At 38.1% G+C, this 25,492-nt stretch overlaps 1 protein-coding gene across 2 annotated transcripts; it reads left to right on the top strand.

The window, feature by feature from the left end:
* The first annotated feature begins 1,041 nt into the window (after positions 1-1,041).
* Positions 1,042-22,654, top strand: LOC139961776 (protein Wnt-2b-A-like). Of its 2 annotated transcripts, none has more exons than XM_071961267.1 (6): positions 1,042-1,883; positions 7,838-8,067; positions 13,273-13,550; positions 15,570-15,668; positions 16,636-16,804; positions 18,995-22,654. In XM_071961267.1, the coding sequence occupies exons 1-6, from the start codon at positions 1,804-1,806 to the stop codon at positions 19,357-19,359; spliced, it is 1,221 nt and encodes a 406-aa protein (XP_071817368.1). In that variant the 5' UTR covers positions 1,042-1,803; the 3' UTR covers positions 19,360-22,654. The 2 variants fall into 2 exon arrangements, with proteins under 2 accessions (XP_071817368.1, XP_071817367.1); XM_071961266.1 differs by having other exon boundaries at positions 1,045-1,883; positions 13,270-13,550; positions 18,995-22,650.
* The last annotated feature ends 2,838 nt before the right edge of the window (positions 22,655-25,492 follow it).

Genomic DNA, 25,492 nt, shown 5'->3' with positions numbered 1-25,492 from the left:
GTTGGGAGACATAGCGAGGTGGGTATAGGATATAACCCTCGGTGCCCCTGATTAAATTGAGGGCAAGGGGAAATGTGGAATAAAGAATACCGTATTATAGGCTATTTTATAATATCCTTACGTAAAACTTCAAAAGTTGGTCCACGGTGCCATAATTTCGCGAAAAGTATGACCCTCAACGCCACAGCCCTTGGGTGATTGGATGAGGGAAATGGAGCCGAGGTAGGATATATCTCTAGCTATATACGGTAACCTACCAACGAATTTCAACTTTTCATTATTATGTTTATTATTATTATAATTATTATTATTATTATTTTGACATTTTCAGGCCTTAATAAGAACAATACATGTAGTTTTTATATTGTGACGTCATTAAATACTATCATCAAGCGTGAATAAAAGCCATTGCCATGAAAATTTGTTGTTTTAATAAAAGAGGAATAGGAGGGGGGAGGGTCAGTTCATGAAGGAAAATTATTCTTTTTTGTATCTTTTAGCGTATAAATTTTTACCCACCCCCCCCCCAAAAAAAAAAGGGGGACTGTCTATATAGTACGTTTAACAAGTCGACTGAACCGATAGGGTTACCTTACTGTGGGATAATGGTGATTTTACATTCAAGTTGACTATTCTATACACCTTGCTGTTTACCTCCATTTGCTTCTTTTCATGGGGCGATGGGAAGGGGATGTCGATTGCAACCCCCTAGAAAGGATGTATACAGCACAGGCTAGTCATGAAATCCCATTTGCGTTGCAGCCATGCATGGTTGCTTTGGCTGGCGGGCCTGAGGAAAACTCCACAAAAAGACCAACCAACTTCCTAAGATTCCTTGTCAACAATGCACTGAATCTCTCCGGCAAATAATTGTCTGATTTTGTTTCTTCTTCATCCAACTCAGACAAATTTGTTTCCTCAAGAAAAGCTGATTGAATCAAAGTTGTCTCACAACTTTATTCCACTTTAGAAAGATGAGCCAAGTGACTGAATCGGCTTTTCCTTTGATGTAATCAAGAATAAACCAATGGGGATTGTTCATTCACACCGCGTCATCGCTCAATCCCTCACAAACTGTTCAGACAGCAGCCAGGTTTGATCATAAGTTGATTTCTGTCCTTCTCAATCCCCTGCAGTACTAACAGTATCTAGAAACAAGTAACAACAGTTTGAGCAAAAGACGGATCGCAAATTAAAGGAACGATATATCGTTGAATCGGTGGAGGACTTGTTTTGATGTGTTTACTTTCTTTCTGAAGAGGACCATTTGGAGAAAGAAATATCTATTTATGGAAGATATTTTTTACTTTATGGCTTGATTGTGTTCCTGAAGAATGTGTTAAATTTGCTTGTGGCTATATATGCATACATTTTTTTCAGAACGCTACGACGGCATTGATAGTAAAATATTAAGAATGATTTATTACGGAGAGGGTTAGCGAAAGAAAACAACAACAGCAGACGATTTTGGAGAATTTCAAAGCATATATATTAATTTCAATCTGCAAGTTTTTCAAGGAGTTTCGATTTGATTGACAGTAAATCACAGTATACGCTAGACAACATTTTGAAGAGAAACATATATAGGCCTATATAGGCTAATCTGTCGCGATAGTAGGTTATTCATTTCGCTAAGCGAAGGGTTGAAGAACTTTCATCGTTTTCGCCGGCGTGTCTGATATCTTGCGAAACCTCTTTCCAAACTTTTCACGTTCTGCGGCGATTTCACTTCTGTGTGTCTTTTCTCATACATATAGAGTATCCCAGTTAAACCGGTACTCGCATCTCTGCTTCTAGAGAACAATGTTGTCTTCTGAGAGAAATATCTTCTTCTTTTGGTTCTCGGTCTTTCCATACTTAACTGGAATATCGGCATCATGGTGGTAAGTATTTTTTTTTTTATTATTATTTTCTCGGTGTATGAGAAAAACACAAATAAACGATTACAATGGTATTTTTTATTCATAGATTTGCTTATTAGTTAAAAAAAAAGTTTGTATGAAATAAATGAAAATTCAATCAGAATTAACAATACATTATATTACATGGTGGAGTCTATCCCGTTTTCTAGATTCTTCGTAATTCTATAAATATGACTTTAGTGTTCATATCTATATATACGGTCATTGTATGCGTCATATATATGTAAGTAAGGTAAACGATTAACACAAAGTAACCGAGGCATATATTAATGAGTGTATTATTGTTAGCCTCATATTTATTTAGGCTACTCATTAATTTTATTATATCTTTGATAAATTGTTGGTGTCTTTATATATTTTCTTTGCAATTGTGTAAGTACGATAAATTACAGTAATATTACTGTTTTGTTACTGTGTTACAATTATATTACTGTTTTATTACTAACACACCTTTTAGAGCGGGAACGTATATATCTTTTCATCCCTCCCTATACATTACGCTAATAAGATTTATCAATTTCGCGAATATAGTTTTTTGAACTAAAACAAACAAATGGCAAAGAAGAAATATGTTTGGATCTAATAATAATGTTATAGTCTTGGTTATCTTTACCACGTTCCACCAAACATACAGAATACTTCGAAACCTAACAAAGAATAAATGGGAACGTCCGACGTACAAAAAGGTTGCTTTCCGCCCGGCGGAAAGTTCTTTTTTTTTCTCTTTTTTCCCCCCACTGATTACAAATTATGAAGCGACGTGCATACCCCACCATGATCTTCATGGCGGACACTAACCCCCCCCCCCCTCCACCCGGTAAATAAACAATGTGTTATAGGATTAGTTTACTCTCCTGTAGCGTGTACACGGTCAATCAATGTACCGTCGTTTATCATTCATAAACTCTTACATAAACATGTATCCTCTCGTACACGAATAACATTATTAACCTATATATCTCTGTATATGCTATTCGGTATTTCTTCGAATTTCATATTTATATTGTCAAAGTAAAACGGTTTCGAATCCATAGGCCTACCTATATGTATTACAAATAAACAATACCAGCGTATTTTCGTTCGTAAGCATAATCTTGGGTCATGCTACAATGGGAGAGAGAGGGGCGATATTATTACAATAAAAATAATCACCTTGAAAAGGGATAACCAGCAAATTCAAAAAGCTGAGATTAACTTTGATAAAAGTTGCATTTGGTCTCTACCTGATTAGAGCTTACGATAGTAACGATATCATGTATATGCTTTCATCAATATATGCTAGCATATTGAAGGTGACAATCGGGCTTTGGAATAGCGTTCATTGTGGCAATGTTAGATACAACAAATTCACCAAAATTACCTCTTTTAGCTTCGCACGTTCAACTTCAAATAAGAGTGAAAAAAGAATTTGGCTCAGGTCCCATGGTCACCGATTTCTTTTAAGGGGGGGGGGGGAGGGGGAGTGTCTGGTCGAAGATTTTTGTACAGACTGCTACCGTTAGAATCAGTATAGTGTTCATTTATTTAATGTGACCTTTACATATGGAATCACGTGATTGAAAGAGCATTTTTTCTACTAGTCAAGTACGAAAACACCAGAAAAGTATGGTAGGCCATGTAGGAAAAATATATCATATACGCGTATTAAATCGAACATAATATACACGAATATGACAGCAGCAATTCGGAAGGCAGATTTATATGGTTGTATTAAATCGAATATATAGGCCTACGCGTTTATTAATTCGAATATATACACGCTCGAATATATACGCGTATTAAATCAGTCAATCACATTAACAGGAACATAGTAGGTGTATATATTCCAATTAATATGCGTATATATTCGATTCAATACTTGTATATACTCCTGCTTATGTGATTTGCTGATTTAATATGTCATCACATTTCAACAGCTAATCCCAAAAGTCTGCTTAAGCGATATATTAGGCAAAGTTCAATGCATCGTTTGGAACTTGATTGTAATCTTTAAAACCACACATGAACAGCTCAATTTGGATTGACATAGAGATATTAGACTGCGTATAATTTATACCCACACGTTATATTATGTGTTTTTAGTTGCTTGATGTCAAATGCAGTAGCCACTGCATGGGTGCATTAGGACATGCCTTCTCCACTACCCTCCCTCCATAAAGTTCTCTTTCATATGGCGTAAATTTTAAAAAGAGACTAGTTTATGAGTAGTTAGAGAAATGTACGATTTGTCTAGCAAGTTAATCCGGCAAACTTGACTAATTGAAGCAAGGTGCCATTTTGCCTTGCCTAGAAACGGTACGGTATATCTGATTCAGTTTCTCCGCGGACTCAGCCCTGAGTACCAATGTACTCCGCTTGGAACATACAGTAATTGCGTTATCCATGATACTTTCAACAACATTGTGCGAAGTCACGCATTCGAACAGCGTAAACATGAGGATGAAATCATTCTATTTCGACTGTCGCTTCATTTGGAACAACAGTTTATCGAGAGAGAGGAGTGTTGGTATTAAACATTGAACTAAACCGCGGTTATCGATTTAGTTTGATAGTATCGTTTTCTTAAGCTTATAATGAAGATTTAAGGAGGTAAACTTCAACTATCAAACACAAAAACAACTCGGCAAACAAAAGATAGGTAACACTCTAGTTATCCATTGATTGCTAGTTTATTAACTTTGATGCGAGCGTTTGATTAACAATTAGAAACTAATCCGCAAAGAGAGTTAATTGGCAACCTCCTGATCTGATTAACTAACAAGCTGAGAGGCAAGACGCCACGTTAGTGTAATGAATGAACGGAACAGATATTGAACAGCATATAAGATGTAACAGATTTATAAGTTTTCAGTAATAAAATGGCCCCATAGTTTTTGTAAACGTGCTAAAGTTTTCAAAGGGACCTTCCTGAAGGTTCTGACCCACCCCCTCTCTCTCTCCCTCCTCCTCAGCAGTTATTCTTATAGACACCGGTGAGTTTTCAATAGGACAATTAAATGTCTCAGTGAGAAAATATAACCGTTTCTATATTGATAGTTCAAAGACTGAGTTTCGAATAATTTCATTGCGAACCTAAATGTATGATTTGTTTTGGTTTCACGTCCAATGGCGACATCCCCCCCTTCTTCTTCTTCTTGTAAACAATTTGATTTTATTATGTTCATGCTTTTGTGATAATTCTTTTTGTATAAACCACCAATAGGCCAACATGTCAGTGCGGAGGTATACAGGTATATAAAATATAGTTTCTATATGTGGACCATGCATGCAGAGTAGTATACAACACATCACAAGATATCATTTGAGGTATAAACATGCAACGGTTTCTTATAACCCATTTCGTTAAAGAAAGGATGACCCCTTCGAACTCAAAAATGCGTATATGATGGATGAGATATTTTTCGTTTTGACAAGGGTTGACCGCTAGAGATAATTTTTCACCCCTATAGGTTGAAACATCGCGCTTTAATTGGGGTTTTTCTTTTCTCGGGAACTGTACGTTCATACATCATTAGTGACGTCAAACGGGCTGTCGCCAAATTTTGAATTTATGTTCCACTGCGTCTAGGGCGTTATGGACTGTTTGATACGCTTCAGTTGACAAGGAAACATCCCTGAGAACGGTGAATATAAACAATGACACGACAGGGAAATAAATCATCCCGAAACGTCAAAAGAAAAGAAAAAAAAATACAGTCCTTATATACGGATGTGAATCGATGTTATATATTTATATATAATACATATATTCTTATTAAGTCTATATGGTCTTCGAATCAGCTCAACAAAGTAATATTTATATCTTCTAAAAATTGTCACAAGATAAGATTAAAACAACTGATCAGGCTTAATTAGACATCTTACAATGTATTTTCAACAAAATTTTGACCGTTTGTTAGAGAGTAGCTTAATAGATTGAAGATTTTGTTCCCCCCATGCAGCCAACATTACATATTTAATATTCGTCACACGTTGAGCGGAAAATGTTCAAACTTTTCTGCGCTCCCTTATTTATGAACCGTTTACAACTTGAAAATGAACACCCGGTTAATACCACTCTGACATTTTGAAAATATTCGGTTTTCGATTCATTGCTGCAGGTAAAGGAATTTATACAATGTTGTGTGTGCATATGACACACTTAGCTTGTAAACACGTTAACTAAACTATTGGTATGCTGGATTAACGTCATACTTGGTAAGTGGATTCACTTTGGTGAATAAAAGTACCTTATTGTTTTATCGTAGAGTTCAATGTCATCTGAGTTCAAAATCTGAACATGTAAACATGATAGCTCCCTCTTAATACTATATATGAACTTCATACTTGGTATGTAGGTTCACCTTGGTGAGCATAGGTAAAACGTCATGTCTGTGGTCACCAGGGGTCAAAGTCTGTAGACTTTGTGAACGCTGTAACTAAGCAACAACGTGGGTGAAATTCATACTTGTGTGAAGTGTTACGCTCAATGTTCTCATGAACAACGTAGTAAGGAATCACAAAGACTGTTATCTTTCTTGTTACGTAAGATCTATGAGGATCAACTGACGCGTGATTTCTTTACAGTTTTGTACAATGAACTTCGAATTAAAACATCGGAAGGACCCATACCTGTCCCAGTACCCTCCTCCTGGTCAATTCAGCGGCCAGTAATACCTATATGCATCTTCCAAATTTGCCATTAGATATTAAACTTTAAGGATACGTACAAGTTAATAAAATATTCAAAATTATGACAGGATATGATAAAACACGGAGGGAGGGGGGGGGGGGGAAGCGAAGCAATGGTTAAGTTTGTGTTTTTAAGGTATACCGTGGAAACATTGACCAATCAGAAGTCAAATTCCGGAGGAAAACTCACCATCTGCGCGATCTATACAAACTTGACATTTTAAATGTAGTATTCCTTTAAACCTAACGTTCAAATGTAGTGATTCATAATGGGACCTATACATGGTGTTGTGTATATATACTCATCACGATCCGAAGGATTAACAGAGCAGAATTTATTTCTCTGGATCAAAGAGGTCTAGGAGGAGGTGTAAATAGACACATCAAGTTGTTTGTAAGAATGTTTTTTATTGCTTCGAGCTAACACATTGTCTTATGATTTATATGCGCTCAGGTGTGTAAGCAGGGAACCATTTTCAGGTGCAGTACATTCCGATAGGAGGCCCGGTGAATACTTGCGCGTGTTGATGGGATCATAGAACTATATATCTGGACAGGTGCAATCATGTTTAACATGCCAATATGATAAATTGCTCCGTAAATATTTGGTAAAAGATGAAACATTAGTTAGGGTGCCGCCAGTTGGGACAGTTTTCTACTGCTACTACCAAACTCTACGGTACTCTTTACACGGTCGCGCTCTTAAGCAATAGTACTACTGACAATATGAAACAGTTCCAAAGTCACCTCAGATATGATACACAGGATATCCATAAAACAGCTCATAATGCCAGCGAAAGTGCTTTGAAGCATTACATGAAAGTACAGTTTATTAAAAAAATTGTTCCAACTGCAGGCGCTAGAAGTACTGCATAGGAAAGGTATATATATATATGATGTAAAAGGTACCAATCAAATATAATATTTAATGCCGATTATTTAAAACCTATATCGGTATACAATATAAGAGAATGGCCACCAGTCGATACGAACGTGTTTATGACGTCATGAAAGTACATTCATCTGATTGGCCAAGGAAACAAAAACTAAAGTTACCCCAAAACATGACTTTATCTAAAAGTGTACCGAATGATTAATTAACAATATCTCAAAAATGTCAGGAACAAAATGGGGCAGGGGGGGGGGGGGGGTAATCGAGAATACAAATCGCATATAACTTCTCATATAAGTATTTAGTTATGTGTGGAATTATAGGTGGATTTCTTTCTCTTTTTATTTTGCAGGTCAATAAGTCAGTTGAGTGCTGTGGATACGCGAATCATGTGTGATAATGTCCCTCGACTCGTCGGGAAACAGAGACAACTCTGCCAGAAAAACCCAGACATCATGAGAAGTATTGGCGAGGGCGCTACAGAAGGCGTCAAGGAATGCCAGAACCGCTTTCGCAATAACCGTTGGAATTGTAGCACTTTACAAGGGGACTCTTCTGTCTTCGGAAAATCAGTCATTAAAAGTAAGTTTTGCCGATGCCATAATTGTACCATGTACCTTATATAGTACAATGTAAGTATATAGACACAGTATACATGCTTATGAGATCATAAAACTTGACCTCATTAATATTCATACATGCCTGTTTTGATACGATGTCACTAAACAGACTTTGTCATCATGATTACTGATTCCTGGTACCTTCTGTAACATGTTGCCGCATTAGTCAATAGATAATCCTCATAATTTGGTGTGCACAAGTTCATGAATGTTAACATGTATAGCTTACCACACTACAGGGACGTCGCTAGAGGGGGGGGGGTGGTGTGGGGGTGTCACACAATGTCATACAATGAGTTGCCAATAAGGAACCACTCTTTATTCAATAACGCTACACAAATCCAGTCTTTTGGATTTTAAAATATATCACTGCATAAAATATTCATGTAAAAGGGGGTATGTGGAATACAGTTTATAAACAGCTGATGTAATGATTTATTTCTCAATTCTCAATGACATGAGTCCCGTGACGACAGCATTTCTGCATATTTCAAACGGTTTATTTGACAAAAAGCTTTCGTAGTTTGACATTTTATCTGGGATTCCCGCCCCCCCCCCCCGTCCCCCTTTTTTTAATAAGAATAATAAAATTAACATTCCGGATTTTCTGATAGAGCAATGAAAGTTTAGTAACTTAATATTAAGTCTCGTTCTGTCGCCAGGGTTCGGTTTCTTCCGGAAGAAACCTATTTCTTCCGGGGACGTGGAAGAAACTGGAAGAAACCTGTTTCTTCCAGGTTTCTTCCAGTTTCTTCCGGAAGAAACTGGAAGAAACCGGAAGAAACTGGAAGAAACTGTGAAAATTGGCATATAGGCAGCACAGCCCACATACATGAGAAAGAGACAAATAGCTTACCACCATCTGACTGAATGCATACCATTGAAACCATCAAAATATGATATTTTTGTTTTGATTAAAATTTTGGGTTTTTTTCTACACCAAAAGATGTTTCCTTATAAGTCACAATATTGAAGGACTACTTATCATCTCGCGATCCCCCCATCAACCAGAATTGCATAACTGGCCATACTTTATGAATGATTAACCTGGATTGGCCCATGCACTGAGGATTTAATACAATGAACACCAAGCAAATAGCCGAACAATATCTATTAGATTTAGGCAACAGTTTAATTTCTGCAACTCATTAATTAATAAATTACAACTTGTAGTTAATAGGAGGACTTGTCATCCCAACAGCAAAGCAACAAACATCCACAATTAAACACAGCTGGCCATGAGCCAGCCCTCATTTCACACTACAACTTCCAGTCGAATCTGTAACCCTCATGTCTTGAGTTCAATCTCCACAAAATATGGTCATAGTGGTCAATGTAATCGTACTAATGAGTACACATTGTAGAAGGCCTACACTATTTTCCAGGGAACACTTGTGCCTCCACTCAGAAACTAGTTTTTAACTAAGAACTGGGCTATAATCAGGACCATTCTGGTCTGCAAAATATTGCTTGCCCATAGTTGTTCCCTTAATTGTCCGATGCTGCAGTAGCCTAGTACTATATTGTGTACAGTATATGCTGGAGGCAGGTCATGTGCTCCAAACCTAGATATAGACTACCTAGATGACACTATAGTGCTTCTTGTCCATTTATTACATAGTTAGAAATCATTGCAGATTGTTATGAAACTTTATCAACAGTTTTTCCCCAAAAAATGAGTTTCTTCCATTTTGTCCGGAAGAAACTGGAAGAAACCTATTTCTTCCGAGTGGAAAAAACCGCGGTTTATTCCGCGGTTTTTTCCACCCCCGGAAGAAACCTGCGAACCCTGTCTGTCGCGATTAATCATTTTTCAAATTTCAAGTTTTTTGCCGGTTTTTGTTTTGTTAATGTTGATTTACAAACTTTGGTCCTGTTATAGGTACTGCTAATCTTTATTCTCATTTATTATTATTAAAAATTTATTTATGATACTTTTTATGTTTATTCTGATATTCTCTTTAGTGTGATCCCGAAGCTGAGATCAAAATTGATTCCATTTTGAAATCGATTAAAATATATTCTTGAATTAAATTAATCAAATAGTTCAGGTATCCAGGAGATAGTTTATGAAGAAGAATGTGTTTTCCGTTTGAATATTTGTCTTGCACAATGCGGTTAGTTATGCCACGGGTATTCGGTTACTCGTTGAGCCTTTAGCTCCTTTCAACATCACTGGTGGGTGATACACCTTCGGTCAATGGACTCATAACATAGTCAGTTATTGAAACCACATTCATCTATCCCATTTAAAACATAAAAGAACCATTCCAAAAAAAAATACCAAAGTGGTTTAAAATATGATATCAAAAAAAAATCCTGAATTCCTGTATGTTTATTTTCTAAACATTGAATTCTCTCGTCATAAAATAACTTAATCCTCCATTTCATCGCCACGTTGTAAACAGAGGCTTGTGAATCTATGTCAAATTGCTCAATATCTCGCAATATAGAGACTATCTGGTTGGAAGTTCAAGATGAAATCCATGCCTCCAGGGTAAGGACTCTTAAAACAGGGTTAGATCAAACTCTCTCTTTTATATACCAAAAAAATCAAAGATAAGAATCTAACATAGCTTAACCAAGAGCCGTCAAAATACACTGATTGCATCGAAACTTTTATAGCAGAAGGTGGAAAAAGAAAAAAGACATTTTTTTCCCTTGTCCTTTCGGAGGGATATACAAGATTTGAGACTCTTCTTAAGATAATAGTTAAGGGGGGAGTACAAAAGAAAGACCCCACCGGCAAAATGACGGAACTGCTTGTGAGAAATAGAACGAGCTCGGTAGGTGGGCTGAATGAAAATGGTATATAGTGAAAACTTAAGCGACAGGTATACGAAAAAAAAACAAAGAAATAATATTTCAAAACATGTTTTGATGTAAAATAATGCCGCTTTTGTCCTATTGTTGTTACTTACAATCATGACATCACAGCTTAAACTTGGAGTTTTTGAAATAGAGAATGGTTTCGTTTTCAGCCTGGTCGTGGCGTTTATTGTCTGTAGGCAAGGTGTATTGCTGTGAGAAATCAAAATACTGTATGATAAAGATGTATCGCTCAAATATATAGGACATATGTTTGTGTTACAGCCTCTGACGTGACTGTCACTGTCGACTATTTGTGCAGGGATTTTTCCCCTTGGATTTTTCAGACGTATATGTTGTTTTGAAGAAGTGTCTGGAAAAAATTGCCACATTCTATACTCAATGCATTTTTTTCTTTCATCCGATTTAGCTCAATTTAACAGTATTCCTTTTATAAACCTAACTGGGTGCAAGTTAACACATAAAGTTATAGAAGTGTGATGAAAAAAAATACAAATTTAAGACAAGTAGACGGAGAGTGGTGGGATTATGTTTTTTTAGGCTTGTCATATTCGTATCAATGTGGTGTACGTTATATAGATTCTCTGGTAGGGCAGAGAGAAGCGAGACAGCCTTAACGGTTTGCAGCTTCTATAGACATACATCACGTATACCTCCTTAATTGAATACTTCCGTATTTAATTCAATGGGGGAAATACTATGTTGCAGACTCTCATCACAGCTGTCAGTTAAAGACAAGGATATATTCGATTCACCTTGGGCGTTTTAAGTCAAGAGCTGGTTAAAGTCGATAGCCCACAGACTAATATTTATTGTTGTTTTATCTCACGGTTTTTGTTGATCAATTAGAGTGACATAAGTGGGTGTTGCTCCTGTCAGACGTGTTTAACTTTCTCCTATCGGGGACTCATCAAAAACAAGTAGGAAAACCTTTTTCTCTCATCGATTTAGAGACTCGAACGGATATGTTCATTGACAGTTGTTTTGTAGACACCGAAGTAAATAACTCATTCATGAAATCTTGCAGGCTAAGTAGATTGGAAACTATGACGTCATCGATCGCTCAACCCCCAAATCACACAACTCTTTATTTGTCTGGTATTGTCCAGCCAGAAGTTCTTGTAACCAGAACAAGGCGCGAAATCCCAGCTAAGCATATTTAGCCTCCTAGGAGATCAATGTTCACAACAGACATGTGAAGTCTGCGTGAATACTTAAAGCAGCTGAATGTACATTCTTCTATGACACGAGGGGTGGCGTGTGTGTGCGCTGGGGGGGGGCGATGTTTTGGCCCCTCGCACCGTATTTGGTGATCTGAAGAATACATTAATGGCCTTAATGTCATAGGTTACTGTGATGGCGGGTTACTATATGAGACCGTGTACAGGTTTGTGGACAGTGGTGCAGTGTACTTTAATCCATTGACTATAATTATCCTCTCAGCAATCCACCAAATATCGCTCCAGATAGTACCTCCCTTATACCCTTATACCTCTCCAACATACATCTTTGATTGGATCGATCCATGTACCATACATCGCTTTAACGATCGCAGGTGGCTATGATGCTTTTTGGGTGGGATGAAGTAGATTCTTCTGGAAGACAACTTTGATTCAGATGAATAAACGAATCTATTTTCTCTAATCTGTTGAGTAAATCAAAGAGAGAGATAAATTGTTATGTTATGATCTAGATGACTAAGCCACAATACGGTGGACTTTAGCAAATACATCGGGTGCATACATTAGGTGAAAAGCCAAGCCTGATAGACAGTGTAGGCCGCAGTGACTCAGTCTATACGTAAAGGAAATTGCTAATTTCGCAACACGTTGTTGACTATTTACCCTTGTAATTATGGTCGCATAGCTATTAGACTCACATGAGCAGCAGGGGTGGGAATTCTAACTTCATTGAGGGAAGAGGTGGGAGGGGACATTTCTTGCCGATGGACTTAGAGCATTCAAGTTGTTATATGAACCCTGGTGTGTTCCACAATAAATTTAACTGATGTTAAACTTGATTGTTATGACACAATCGCCGTCTGTTTAAATGACAGTCGCTATGTTAAATGCTTAAATGCAGTTAAATGCTAAATGCAGTTAAATGCTTAAATGACAGTCTGCTTAAATGACAGTCTTGTGTCATTTGGTGGGGGGGGGGGGGTGGGGGACGCGGTATCCGGTATTGGCTCACTACAAATCACGTTTGATCTTAGTTATGACCATAAACTATAGAAACCACTGCAATTTTTAAGATGCACAACAATTTTTCCTACCTTCTCTTATTTGTTTTTCTTGAATTACTTAATTTGTTTCTTTCTCTTTAATTTTCCAAGAAGCGAGTCGAGAGGCCGCATTCGTTTACGCCATATCTTCAGCCGGCGTGGTTTACGCCATCACACGATCATGTAGTAAAGGCGAGCTCTTAGACTGTGCCTGCGACCCTACCAAGAAGGGTAAAGGTGATGACGAGCAAGGCACCTTCGACTGGGGAGGATGTAGCGACAACATCAAGTTTGCTCTTGACTTTGCCAGACGATTCGTTGATGCCCCTGAGAAGATGGAGAGAGATCCCAGGGCACTCATGAATTTGCATAACAATGCTGCCGGAAGACGGGTAAGTACAAAAGAACAAATGCTTTGTTATGTTATGTTTTTTTTGGGGGGGGGATGGGGGTGACTTCTCCGTCGTTGTATTTTTATTACGGTTACTACTGGTTATGTTCACAAGGTAATTCATTCAAAAAGTAATTTTAACCCAACCGGTTCCCTGCTCTGGTGGACTAAAGTCCATTAAAATCGTTACAGTGTTTAATTTTCATTTTGGTATATTGGCTACTTAAAATACTTATTGTGGATGTGTATTTATAACGCAAACTGAGCTGTCACTTGCAAAAATCTTGAGATTGAGATACAACCCTGAAACTTTGCTTATTCATTCTGAGAAAAGCGTATCGGACCTTAGTAAATCCCTATTAAATCTCATATACCCCCTGAAATCTACAAGAACATTTGAAATGCAAATGCCCGGAAGTAACTCCAGCGGGTATGTATACAATGTGTTTTACGATCGGTTGTGGATGTTAACATTCACTCTAATAAGCACAGATTTAAGAGGGAAGCAAACACAAGACTGTAAAATGGTTTCTTTTCATTTTCCGATTCGGGGTGGTATAACAATTCGTTCATTTTGCCATGCCCCCAAAAGTCGTACACAAAAGGCTATACAACAAGCGGTGAAAAAAAAAAATCTTTAGTTTTCGATGGTATAAAGTAATGTTTACCTAAGTGATATCTGTAGGCGGTTCCTTTATGAGTTGACTGGTGTTTCCCATAGGTTCTCCTTTGTAAATTGCTTGGCAACATGATATACACTAAGTGTACACAAAGTTTGGAAGGACTCGTGAGCCATTATCTAGATGTACACCCAATGGAATCACAATCTTTACTATGAAGGCTTCCCATGAACTCTATATAATGTTAGTGAAACCATGGTACCTATATACCTTATTCAATCGAATACTACTATATGGAATACAAAATCTAATTTTCATGAAATGATTAAAGAGGGGGGGGGGGGGGGTGGGGGAGGTGAGTGCATAAGTTTGGATCGGTGACATAATTGTTTCCATTTAGCCTCACCTGGGCCTCGGTGTCTTTCTTGGTAGTAAAACAAGCGGCGTTTTACTTTACTGTGAACGTTTGAGTATACACCATTTAAAGGTAAATTTAATAGTCTCCTATATCGCCATAGAAGCCTCTCGGTGCAGATAGCGGTATAGTGCAGACTCTGTATGTGGTACAACTAATGGCCTACTAGCATGAACGAAAATGATATATATCTCACCCTTTTCAGTCAGACCAACTGTGACATTCAAAGGTCATAAATAATTGGTTCTAAACTTAAGTAGGTTAAAAATTGATTTATACTTTACTGGATGCTCTGACCCCCCCTCCCATCCCCTCTCTCTCGCCAAATTCCCCCTACCTAAGTTATATCCATCCCTTGAGGAGATTTAATTATACAAAGATTGTTATTGAAAAACTTCTTGCATATTCAGATCTACGTGACCTACACGTTGTAGCAGATTTGGGTCAAGACTGATTACTCTTATTTCTATGTAGTTTGAAAAATTTACATGCAAAACGTGTTGATTTCTATGACATCACAATATTATGCGATGGTGCCTCAAAACATGCATGTACATAAACAATCGACAAGGCCTATATATATATATATATCATTCATGTCTGGCTACTTCATTAACATAATGTTTTTAAATCTATGTATAGATTGATTTCTAAGTTTAAACGATTTGATTGAAATCTGAAAGTTTGTCATTTCAATATTTTAACGGAGCCCATTCAACTACCACACATTACGTTTTAAATGTTTGGTTTCCCCGAAAGGGCAAACTATGGAGACACTCTTACCGACCTTACAAATTGTGAGGGAGGATCGCAAAGTCGGTAGTTACTATATTACAACACGGCATCATACAGAAACGTTGTACTCAAAGCCGAAGCGAATTAATCGAGTCATATATATACATGCTTCTTCAATACCGCCCTCATTACCATTCGGTGAAACATTACATTCTGTAGTTTTGATTTGTGTGTGTGTGTTTCTTTGCAGGCTGTTCGTCGTAAAATGAAGTTAGAGTGTAAATGCCATGGTGTTAGTGGCGCATGCAACATACGGACGTGTTGGAAAGCCATGGAAGAATTTACAGAGGTATGAAACATTTAACGAACTTTGAAAGGATAATCCACAGGAACCTTGCAAGAGGGACATGTAATAAGCATCCTAGTGTAATATTCATGCAATTCCTAATTTGCGTTTACAAGATATATTGATAGTTTAAATTGTCACAGTTTGTACCTGCATAAGTGAACTTGAAGCAAACAGGTGAAATGTCATGATTCCTAACTGACAGGAGAAAGGTTTTGTTTTCTTTATTTTTTCACGTTATTGTTTTGACCTTGAATTGGAGATAGTTTGCTTTAGGGGATGTGAAGTTATCAATATCCGAACAACTGTATCAAAATAGAGTATTCATACATTGTTAAAGAATCCCAATTTGAAGAAAATTGGAGGAAGATTTGCAAAAGATATATAAAAACAAGTTTGTCAGTATTCATCAATTACATGACACCTGTGTGCTTCAATTTTACTCGTGGTACAAACATGTTAACTTCAAATCGATTTCAAATTTGACGACAAAACTAAATATTCATCTGGACTGTGTTTTATATATTCGACGACAAGTACAAACTTCACCCATTCCGTTAATTAATGATTCACATGTGTCAATGTTTTATTTTGTTATTGTTTTCCTTTTCTTTTGGTATACCGTTTTGGTGTGATACGGAATCTTAATACTTTGGCGACGTTAGAGTCTGATTTCTTGAGTTCAAAGGAAAATAATACAAAGTCATTTACAAATTGAACGTCTTATTCCAGACGCCGTATCGTCGCAGACCTGATATGAATTTATCGTCTTCTAGTTACTTCTGTTCAATGATAATTTCTCTTTTCTTTTTAGTTTATGATAATTGTTTTCTCAAGCACAATATTTCGAGGGGAATACTTTCGTTTGTGGGGGTGTCGAGACATGACTACATTGGTATTTCCTTCTTTGCTGTGCGAAGACATGTAGTGTCATACAATGACATTCATTGTTGTTGTTTTTCTTCCTCAGGTTGGACAATATCTCAGAACTATGTACGATGCAGCCACAGAAGTCACAATGAACAGAGATGGAAATGGATTACTCGTTTCATCTAAGAGAAGGCGAAGGAAACCGTCTAAGTCCAACCTGGTTTATTTTGAGAGATCACCCGATTACTGCTCCATGAATCCAGAAACAGGTACGTCAAGTTAGACTTGCAGCCAATGTACTAACACAGGTGTAAAGGGAGGGGAAGGGAGGGGTGTGAGGAGAGGGATGGGGGGGGGGGTTGGAGGAGGGGGAGAGGAACAGTTAGGGAAGTGAAAGGAGTTTTGGTGTAACTAAATCGTCAGCTATCTTTGTACTTTACACATCGTTCAGAAAATGTGATGTAAGTTCAAATCTCCATTGATGGTGATTCGCACAGATAATGACGTTTTCTCTTGGACAATGACGTCATCTCCCACATGATGGCGTCCCATCTAAGTGTTTATGTTCCCAGAAGGTGATGCCGTACCCTTCCCCTCCCAGATGACGATATTCCCCATAGAGGATGGAATGCCCCATAGATATTGACGTCCCCCTCTCAGACCATGGTGTTCTACCTAGACGATGATGTCACCTCCTAGGTGATGCCGCCCCCACTACATGATGAAGTTCCTCTTAGATAACGACGGCTCATCTCAGATGATGACGCCTCCCCCCCCCCCCTCCCTTGACAATGCCGTTCCGATTAGATAATGACGTCCCTTCCAAGATGGTGACGTTCCACCTACATGGTGACTTCCCTCCTAGACAATAAAACCCGCTCTTGGACGATAACATCCCCCCCCCCCTTTGATGATGCCGTCCCATAATGGCGTCCCCTCCCAGATGGTGACGTTCCCACTACATGATGACGTTCCTCTTAGACAATGAAAATCCCCTCGATGACGCCGTCCCTCCCAGATGGTGACGTTTCCCCTAGATGCTTGCGTTGGAGATCCCTGCTTGAAAAAGCTCATTCCTCTGTGAAAAATATAAACTGTGTAAAAGTAAGTTGGCCTGACGTTTCGATCCTAGCAGGATCTTCTTCAGAGGCTGAATGACAAGTAACAGTAACAGAAGGGACAAAAACACACACAGAATACAGATTGGTAAATGAGCATGGTGAACACAAAGAGATAGATGTAAGATAGATGATTAAGAATATAAACTGTTAAAAATACAGATTTCTCTGTATATTTTGACTGATGTACCTGTACACAGAGAACACTTTCGGTCTTTACAGTGGCCAAAGTTCATTTGTGTAAATTGTTAGAAGCCCTCACCAGAAACTGTCAGACTGAGTAATGTCTGCCATGATTTATTGGTCATAATACCAGCCTGCCTGTTTTCAAAAGAACGTCGTCTCGTCTCATTTAGAATTCATCAACACACTTCAAAAGGTGATAAATCCTTCGTTTTAAGAAAGCCCAGAAAACTGTTATATATAGCGTTGACTCGCATACATTATTTTTATATGCATCGTCATATTGATTAAACATCGCACAATTTACAGTATATCACCCGTAGACAATGACGCAACAAATAGGCTGGAATTAGTGTATTTATGCAGCTTCGGTGAACCACACACCAAGCATCATCATTCATTCCGAATTTATGATAATCGGGGCAATAAAGGAGCCCCGCTTACACACGGGCAAAGTTTGATAGACCCCCTAAGATGGCTCATACGTAGATAAATTTGTACATCAGACCTTTTGTTTAAGTAAAGTCACAAGGAGTGAAACATTTTATGGGTAGGAGGGAAGGGGAGCGCTGGTGGAGGGGGGGGGGGGGCTTGTACCAAATCATTCCGTCAACCATTCGTCGAATTGATCTTCAGTCCAACATATCTGGACTGTTGTCATGACGACAGTTATTAAAGATTACCTTAGGACGGAAAAATGAATAAGAAGATATTGTAGAAATTACAATTAAAGTCACCCAAGATAGAACCTGGCCACGAAAACAAAACAACTTAATCCAATCACAACCCCAGTGCCCTTACATCGAGACTGTAACACCAGGGAGTTGTCTTCCCTAACAACTCACTGGTAACACTATGGTTATGACCATGTCAAGTCAAGTGTATATCACGGTTCTCGTGGAAAGGGAACACATACTACAGGTGACTGTGTTTGCAGACCTTAAATTAATAAAGTGATATATAAGTACAATGATACTAAAGTGCTTCTTGAATGTAACAGATTTTTGTACGGGATACTTTATAGAAGAAAAAAAAGTGATTTGAAAGGGAATATTATTAAGTGCTTAAAGTCATTCGTGTTACCTACAACACTCTTAAAGAAACTTTATTCTTTATCTGTTTTCATATTATTATTTTTTATAATTTTTTCTGTCGCAGGTTCATTGGGCACTGGCGGGAGATTCTGTAACAGAACATCGACAGGGCCAGATGGCTGTGACGTCATGTGCTGTGGGCGTGGTTACAATACTATGAGAGTCAGGCAAACCTCTCAATGCGAATGTAAATTTCATTGGTGCTGCGTCGTAGAATGTCAGGAATGTACGGAAGTCGTAGATGTCCATACGTGCAAACATTCAGCCGCCGAGAGAGACACAGATAGTCGGCAACGACCGATCCCAGACCAGCCTTTGATCGAAGATCGTGACTTTCAGATAATAACGCAAGCACCAATAGCAGGAAGACAGACACAACCAGAACCTCCCGAGAGATCCAAAAGATGGTCTAGATTCCTCCGAGTTTGAAGGTGTTGGGCCGAATCCCCCCATCCATTACTCTCCGTCACCGCGAAGGAAGAGTTTACGGAATACATAGGGAACTCAATTCTGACGAGAAACTGAAAAGATGCTCATGTATGCCTCAGAACACGGAAAACTAGAGTGTTTATTGATTTAGGTCATCAACAACGAAATGTTATCAACTTTGAGATTATGAGTCTATCGTTGAAGCTACTCATCCCGACAAGAGGCGTGTAAATGTTACTTCACAGGGAAAGAGGAGGCGCATACAGCACACCCCTTCTTTGCCGAGATTTGTTCTGTGAAGGTGTCAAACATGTTTAAGACGCCCAAGAACTTCATCCAGCTGACAATGCCTTCTTCCGACCCACACAACAAAGCAATACAGAAAACACGTAACGTTCTAGTCAAATATTTCTAGAACAAGGTATAAACAATTCCGAAAAGAATTTGTCCGTTTGATAAATATGGCTTTGCTCTTTGTTTTTTTCATTAATGCTAACAACCTACTGCACGGCAGTACTGCTCAGATCTATATCAATGATGATATCGGATCATCTGTATCATTTTTTCCAACATAAACTAAAGACGGATTACTAGAAAACGTCGTGTACTTCCGGTAAACCTGACATGTGACCACTGACGGAAGTTGGGAAGAAATTAGAATCTAAGACGGCTGAAACATAGCCTACCGTATCAATGAGAATAGGCTGAACTGGGAAAGACCTGAGAAAATTAACAATAAGGGACTCATGGTTATATTTAGTCAGAGTTACATTAGGCCAGGAACGGTCACGTGATCAGAGACTTGGGGCTCTCGGGTGATAATGTGTGACGTCATAGCTACCACTCGACATATCCAACAGCAGTTACCTTGACGCAGCCAGTTGGGACAATTTCCTAATGATAGTACCTCTCTAAACTGTACTCCAATATCATGCTCTCAAAGCACTGGTATTGTCAGTACAAACAGTTCCTAACCTTGATCTGATATAGAAACATGATATTCATACCGCTCATACTGACCATACGAGTGCTCTGAAGCGGGACATGACACTACAGTGTAGAAAAAAAACGGTCCCAACTGGATGCTTGACGCTCAACAGATATTGCTTTATAGAAGTGCTTTGGTTCCGCTGCTTTGGGATCCATCGGAACTTATGCAGTCGAGTTGGCGTGTGTGTGTAAGTGTGTATGTGACGCCCTAGCTTGTACACATGGTATATCAAGAGGGAAGTAATGTGACTGATGTCATACTTGGTATATATGTTCATACTGGGTAAGGTGATGTAACTACATAGTAATAACACATTCTTTGCTACAACAAATTTACTTCATTAATATTTATGAGTGTATTAGGCTTAATGGGAAATTGTCAAAAACAGCTTGTAAACATGGTATCTCCACAAACACAAGTTGAATCAATGTCATACTTAGTAGGTAGATGTACTGTGATGAGTAGATTGTTTTTTTTTGTTCCAACGCCATGAATATTAATGAATGGGCGGGGCCTAATGGAAAATTCTGTTCATACTGGTATGGTGATGTTGGTACATAATAAGCACATTTTCCATCTTTATGTCATTAATATTCATCAAGTAGCAAGAAATAGCTTTTAAACACAAGACAAGAACCAAATGTTGCATTGTTTTTATCCTTGGCATAAAAGGTTTGTCACACTACATTCATACAATCAACCGTTTGTTTTATGCTTGCATATTATGAATATTTTTCAGTGAATATAAAATTCTTAATCAGATATCTCTGAAATAGCATTTATAATTAGCTTTATACATATGTACAAATATAAGTACAGTATATAGATACAGTACATGCTTACGAGATCATAAAACTTGACCTCGTGAATATTCAAGTAAGTATCTGTTTTGATACGATGTCACTAAATAGACTTTGTCAACATGATAACTGATTCATGGTTCCTTCCTTTACATGTTGCCGCATTAGTCAATACAAAGTTCATGAATATTAACATGCATGGCTTACCACAATATGTTTGGTCATCGGAACCACTAAACGTTTTCGTTTGCTGGTTAGAAGCATGTGCTTCAACAACCCATTGCATAATATCAGACTTCCCACTTACGCCACTTGAAAAATAATGTCTCATTTTCGAAGTACAATTTACATAAGTTATAATTTTACAATCGTATTCTTTAACCAAAAACTTTTCTGGAACAACTCCTTCATCTGAAGGTTTTTAAATCAATCTCTTTTTGACTACTTTCGTGGCTCGTTAACAAAACCATGGCAACGGTAACACAGTCGGTGTCGGATAGGATCAGTATTATTATTTAAAAACTCGCTTCCAGCATCCATATTTAATATCAGCAAATCTATGGCGTAAACAAAGGTTTCTGTTAACATGATACACAATAAGAGAGTTGAGTACACATAATGGGACCGATATTCCACATGGCTTTTCCCTCTATCCATCATTATATTTTGGTGTCGGATGAAAAGGAGCCAAAATTGCCCCAAAACATAATATATATTATATATAATAGCTTACTCAATTCCAAAACAGCAATTTTCCGCTGACAAAGGAGCAGCCCTTTGAAAGTGGTGGCGCTATTAAGGTAAATGTGTCTGATAAAGGAGTGTTGACACCATAGAAATTGAAGTAGTTTTATTTCTAAGGCTGACACAGATCTCGAGCGGGGAAAAACTTCTTTCTAGTTTAAACGTCTGCCATTGTTTTGGTACGTTTTGCCGTAGGCTTGCAAGTAAACTATGCAGTCACGTCGGGGTGAGTGGGTGTGTGTATGTATGTGACGCATTATCTTTTAAACACGATATTCTCAAGAAAGGTATCATCAATAGTTCTCATATTTGGCATGTGGCTTTCCTGTAATAAGTACAAGAACCCTGATTGTTTGGGGGGGGGGGTGAGTCAAAGGTCATGGGTCAGCAGAGGGCAACATTTTAAAATCTCTAGAACCTGATCATCGAATGAGCTCATATATATACATGGTAGGAAAGCCTTATGCAATATTAATTTTTACACGATTTGGTGCCCTCCATCTGCAGTATTAACTTACAGCCAGGGTTATTAGCTTGCAAACTACTCTTGTGCTACATATGAATTATGTATTGTAAGGCAAGTAACTGCTGGGAGGAGTTTCCTTCTGGTTATGATTAAGCAGTGAAACAAAAGTTTCGGTTCATTTTGTAAATATTGTAAAGCATTATAAAGTCTTAATAAACTAATTTTTTATAATAAGAATAATAATATCGCACTTGGCATGGGCTGTGTTTTTTTCTTCTTTTATTCGTGTCCAGTCAAAACTTGAATCACTATTGAGCCCAATTATGTGTCCTCATACAGATAAGTGTGCCCGAAAATATGTTCTTCAATATTAGTCCCCATTATGTCTCTCAATATGTGTTCCCCCCCCCCCACCAATGTATGCTAAAGGAATAAACGTAATGTCCCTAAGATAGAAGTTTTGCACTCCTTTAACTTTACCCTCATATTCCCTCACTGGGGTAATAACCTATACGGATATCTGGATGGACTACCTATGTTGTAACACCTATTATAACCTATTTAATATACACTATCGTATTACCTCCAAATCGCCACCTTTCCGATATGTCACGAAGCGGTTCTATCCCCTACCCCCCCCCCCCACCCCCGCACGCCTCCAAACCCAATTCAAATCTTCCTAATGCCCAAACCGACCATACACTTCTAAATTAATTTCTTTCTTGTTTTCATCACATGAATATCATTCCTGGTTACTCATTAATGGTTACTCGAGGATGATTAAATGTTGCAAATGCGCCCATAATGCAACAACAGGCAAACAAACATTATACTATTAATGTGGAGCCTTCCTATGCATTTACCACTGTGTGGAAACAACCGCTAATGTGTCTGCTTAATCATTGGGGCAAGAGACAAAATCAAAACGGCAGTTTTCCTGTCCACAACAGAAATAAACTATAATATATAGTTATAATTAACACAAAGCCAAGCCATCATATTCGATAACAAATTGGTTCGTCATAAATATTATTGAATAGGTCCATGTCACAAGAGAAATTAACAAAGGTAACACGTGTGATATTGGTTATAGTAATGTAGCAGTCAAAGTTTACGGACGAAAATAAAACAATTTTAAGAAACGACATCAGGCAACATGAACGTGCTCAGATGAAAAGAAGTTGTTGCTCAAATGAGTGTAGGCCACCAGGAGTCTGTAACTTAGAAGAAGAAAGAGAAAAAGAAAAGGAAAAAAAAAGAAACAACCACGAATGAAAAGAAAAAGAAATGTAAAAAGAAACAAGCCGTAGGAGATTTTATTTTTAAATATATTTTTCAGTTAATTAACTGTCATATCTCGATATCTAAGGAGAGGTGGTAGAAGCATTATGAATTTCCTGACCTCCCAACCTAATAGTCAATTAGATGCCCCCCCCCCCCCCTCCCCTCATGTTCTCTTTGTTAAAAAATTACGTCATATTGTTGCTATATTTCGTTATCAGACAAATAGCGTTCCTCAGGATTAAAGTCAAGTGAATTGGTCGTCATATTCACGGGTAAGCAAATACAAGCTCCGAATCCCACTATGGCAAAAAGCAATGCATAAAAATGATGGCACGAATTTGCATCCGTAGACAAGTTCTGGTTTCTGTCAAATGCACTGCGGAACCGTCGGGGAAAAAATCGCACCTCCGCGACAATTGGTAATGTAATATAAGTTTCAAACCGCACTTTTAATCTCTTTCATCTAGAAAACTCACAAAGTTTGCCAGTTATTTTTGGACTCAGATTAACTTCCCAGAAAATTATATATACTATAGGGCCAAGCCCCGAAGAAAGTTAGTCCTACTAGATCACACACATTTGTAGCCCAAAATATCATGAACAGACAAGATATATGAAAGAATCGGACTTGTTTCCGACAGTAACAGTTCAAGAAGAATATCGGAAAGACAATTTACCGTCTTCCTCAAATTGTAACGATTTTTTAAGGATATAATTAGAATTTCGATGTACATCGAATCGGTTTTAGTCATCCGACTAAATCGTCAACTCTTGATCTGACAGCCTTTTGTGGACCTAATGTTATAATTTACCATGTAAACTAAGAAAGAGGCCTATCACGCTATATGTTGCTAAAATGGTTTGGTCCTGTACGTTTTCATGAAGGCTTATGTATAATATAAAATGATCCAGTGCTCTTGCTACAACGTTTCTTATCATAATGAAGCCTTCGAATAGCATAAAAATGATAAATTTCTGCAACATTTTGCTAAATTCGTAAATTTGACGGAAGCCTAGACAAACCATCCGTCTCATATATTGGGTTTGCTTTAACTGAACTTTCTACACTGTAAGTAGGCTGCATGCTGTATAATTTCCATCATCTGAAGAACAAAGTTTTATACCTGTTGCTTATTTAAATTGGATGGGGTGGATGTGGGGGGGGGGGAGCATTATTATTAAAGGCTGTGCTTCTTCTTGACAGGACGTTACTAGTGGGTTCCACAAGGGTCTGTTTTGGGTCCCTTGTTGGTAACCGGAGATATTTTGTGTACAGCTAAGAAGTTTGCTGATGATACCAAATTGTATTCTGAGGTCTCTTCCAAAAGCGATTCTGAGAAGTTTCAAACGGAATTGGATAAGGTTTTTTCCTGGTCTCAGGGATGGCAAATGCTTTTTAATATTGATAAATGCAAGGCAATGCACATTGGTAGTAAAGTAACCAAAAGTATACCTACAATTTTAATGGTGTGGAGTTACAGGAGGTCTTTGTTGAAGAGACAGTGGCGGAGCGTCCATACAGTCAGGGGTGGGGGCGGATGCCCCCTGACGGACTCAAATGGACTGCTGGCGCCCCTTTCAGCCTTTTACCACTTTTTACTTATTCGCGATTATTGCGCTCTCATCTACTTATTGACATTTGTCACATTATCTGCAAATTAGCAAGGCCCGGAAAGGGTCATTTCCGGCGATCTAGGGAGTATCTTTACTCTAAAATATCTGTACGCTTCGCACCAACCTGCGGTGGCGTTCCGCTTTGATAGTGTCGAAAGCGCCCCTACAGACCATTCTCGTCCCCCGACCAATACCCCTAGCTCCGCCACTTGAAAGAGACCTAGGTATCTACAT

The sequence above is a fragment of the Apostichopus japonicus genome, chromosome 20 (genome assembly GCF_037975245.1).
Source record: "Apostichopus japonicus isolate 1M-3 chromosome 20, ASM3797524v1, whole genome shotgun sequence".
NCBI classification, from domain to species: domain Eukaryota; kingdom Metazoa; phylum Echinodermata; class Holothuroidea; order Aspidochirotida; family Stichopodidae; genus Apostichopus; species Apostichopus japonicus.
Note: the sequence above shows the minus strand (reverse complement) of the source record. Positions and strands in the feature narration are given on the sequence as shown.

What these genes read in the sequence shown, in the direction of transcription:
- LOC139961776 (XM_071961266.1), top strand. Translation starts at nt 1,804, where the DNA reads ATGTTGTCTTCTGAGAGAAATATCTTCTTCTTTTGGTTCTCGGTCTTT. An exon ending in CGGAAAATCAGTCATTAAAA is followed by an intron (nt 8,068 to 13,269) that starts GTAAGTTTTGCC and finishes TAATTTTCCAAG; the next exon opens with AAGCGAGTCGAGAGGCCGCA. An exon ending in ACAATGCTGCCGGAAGACGG is followed by an intron (nt 13,551 to 15,569) that starts GTAAGTACAAAA and finishes GTTTCTTTGCAG; the next exon opens with GCTGTTCGTCGTAAAATGAA.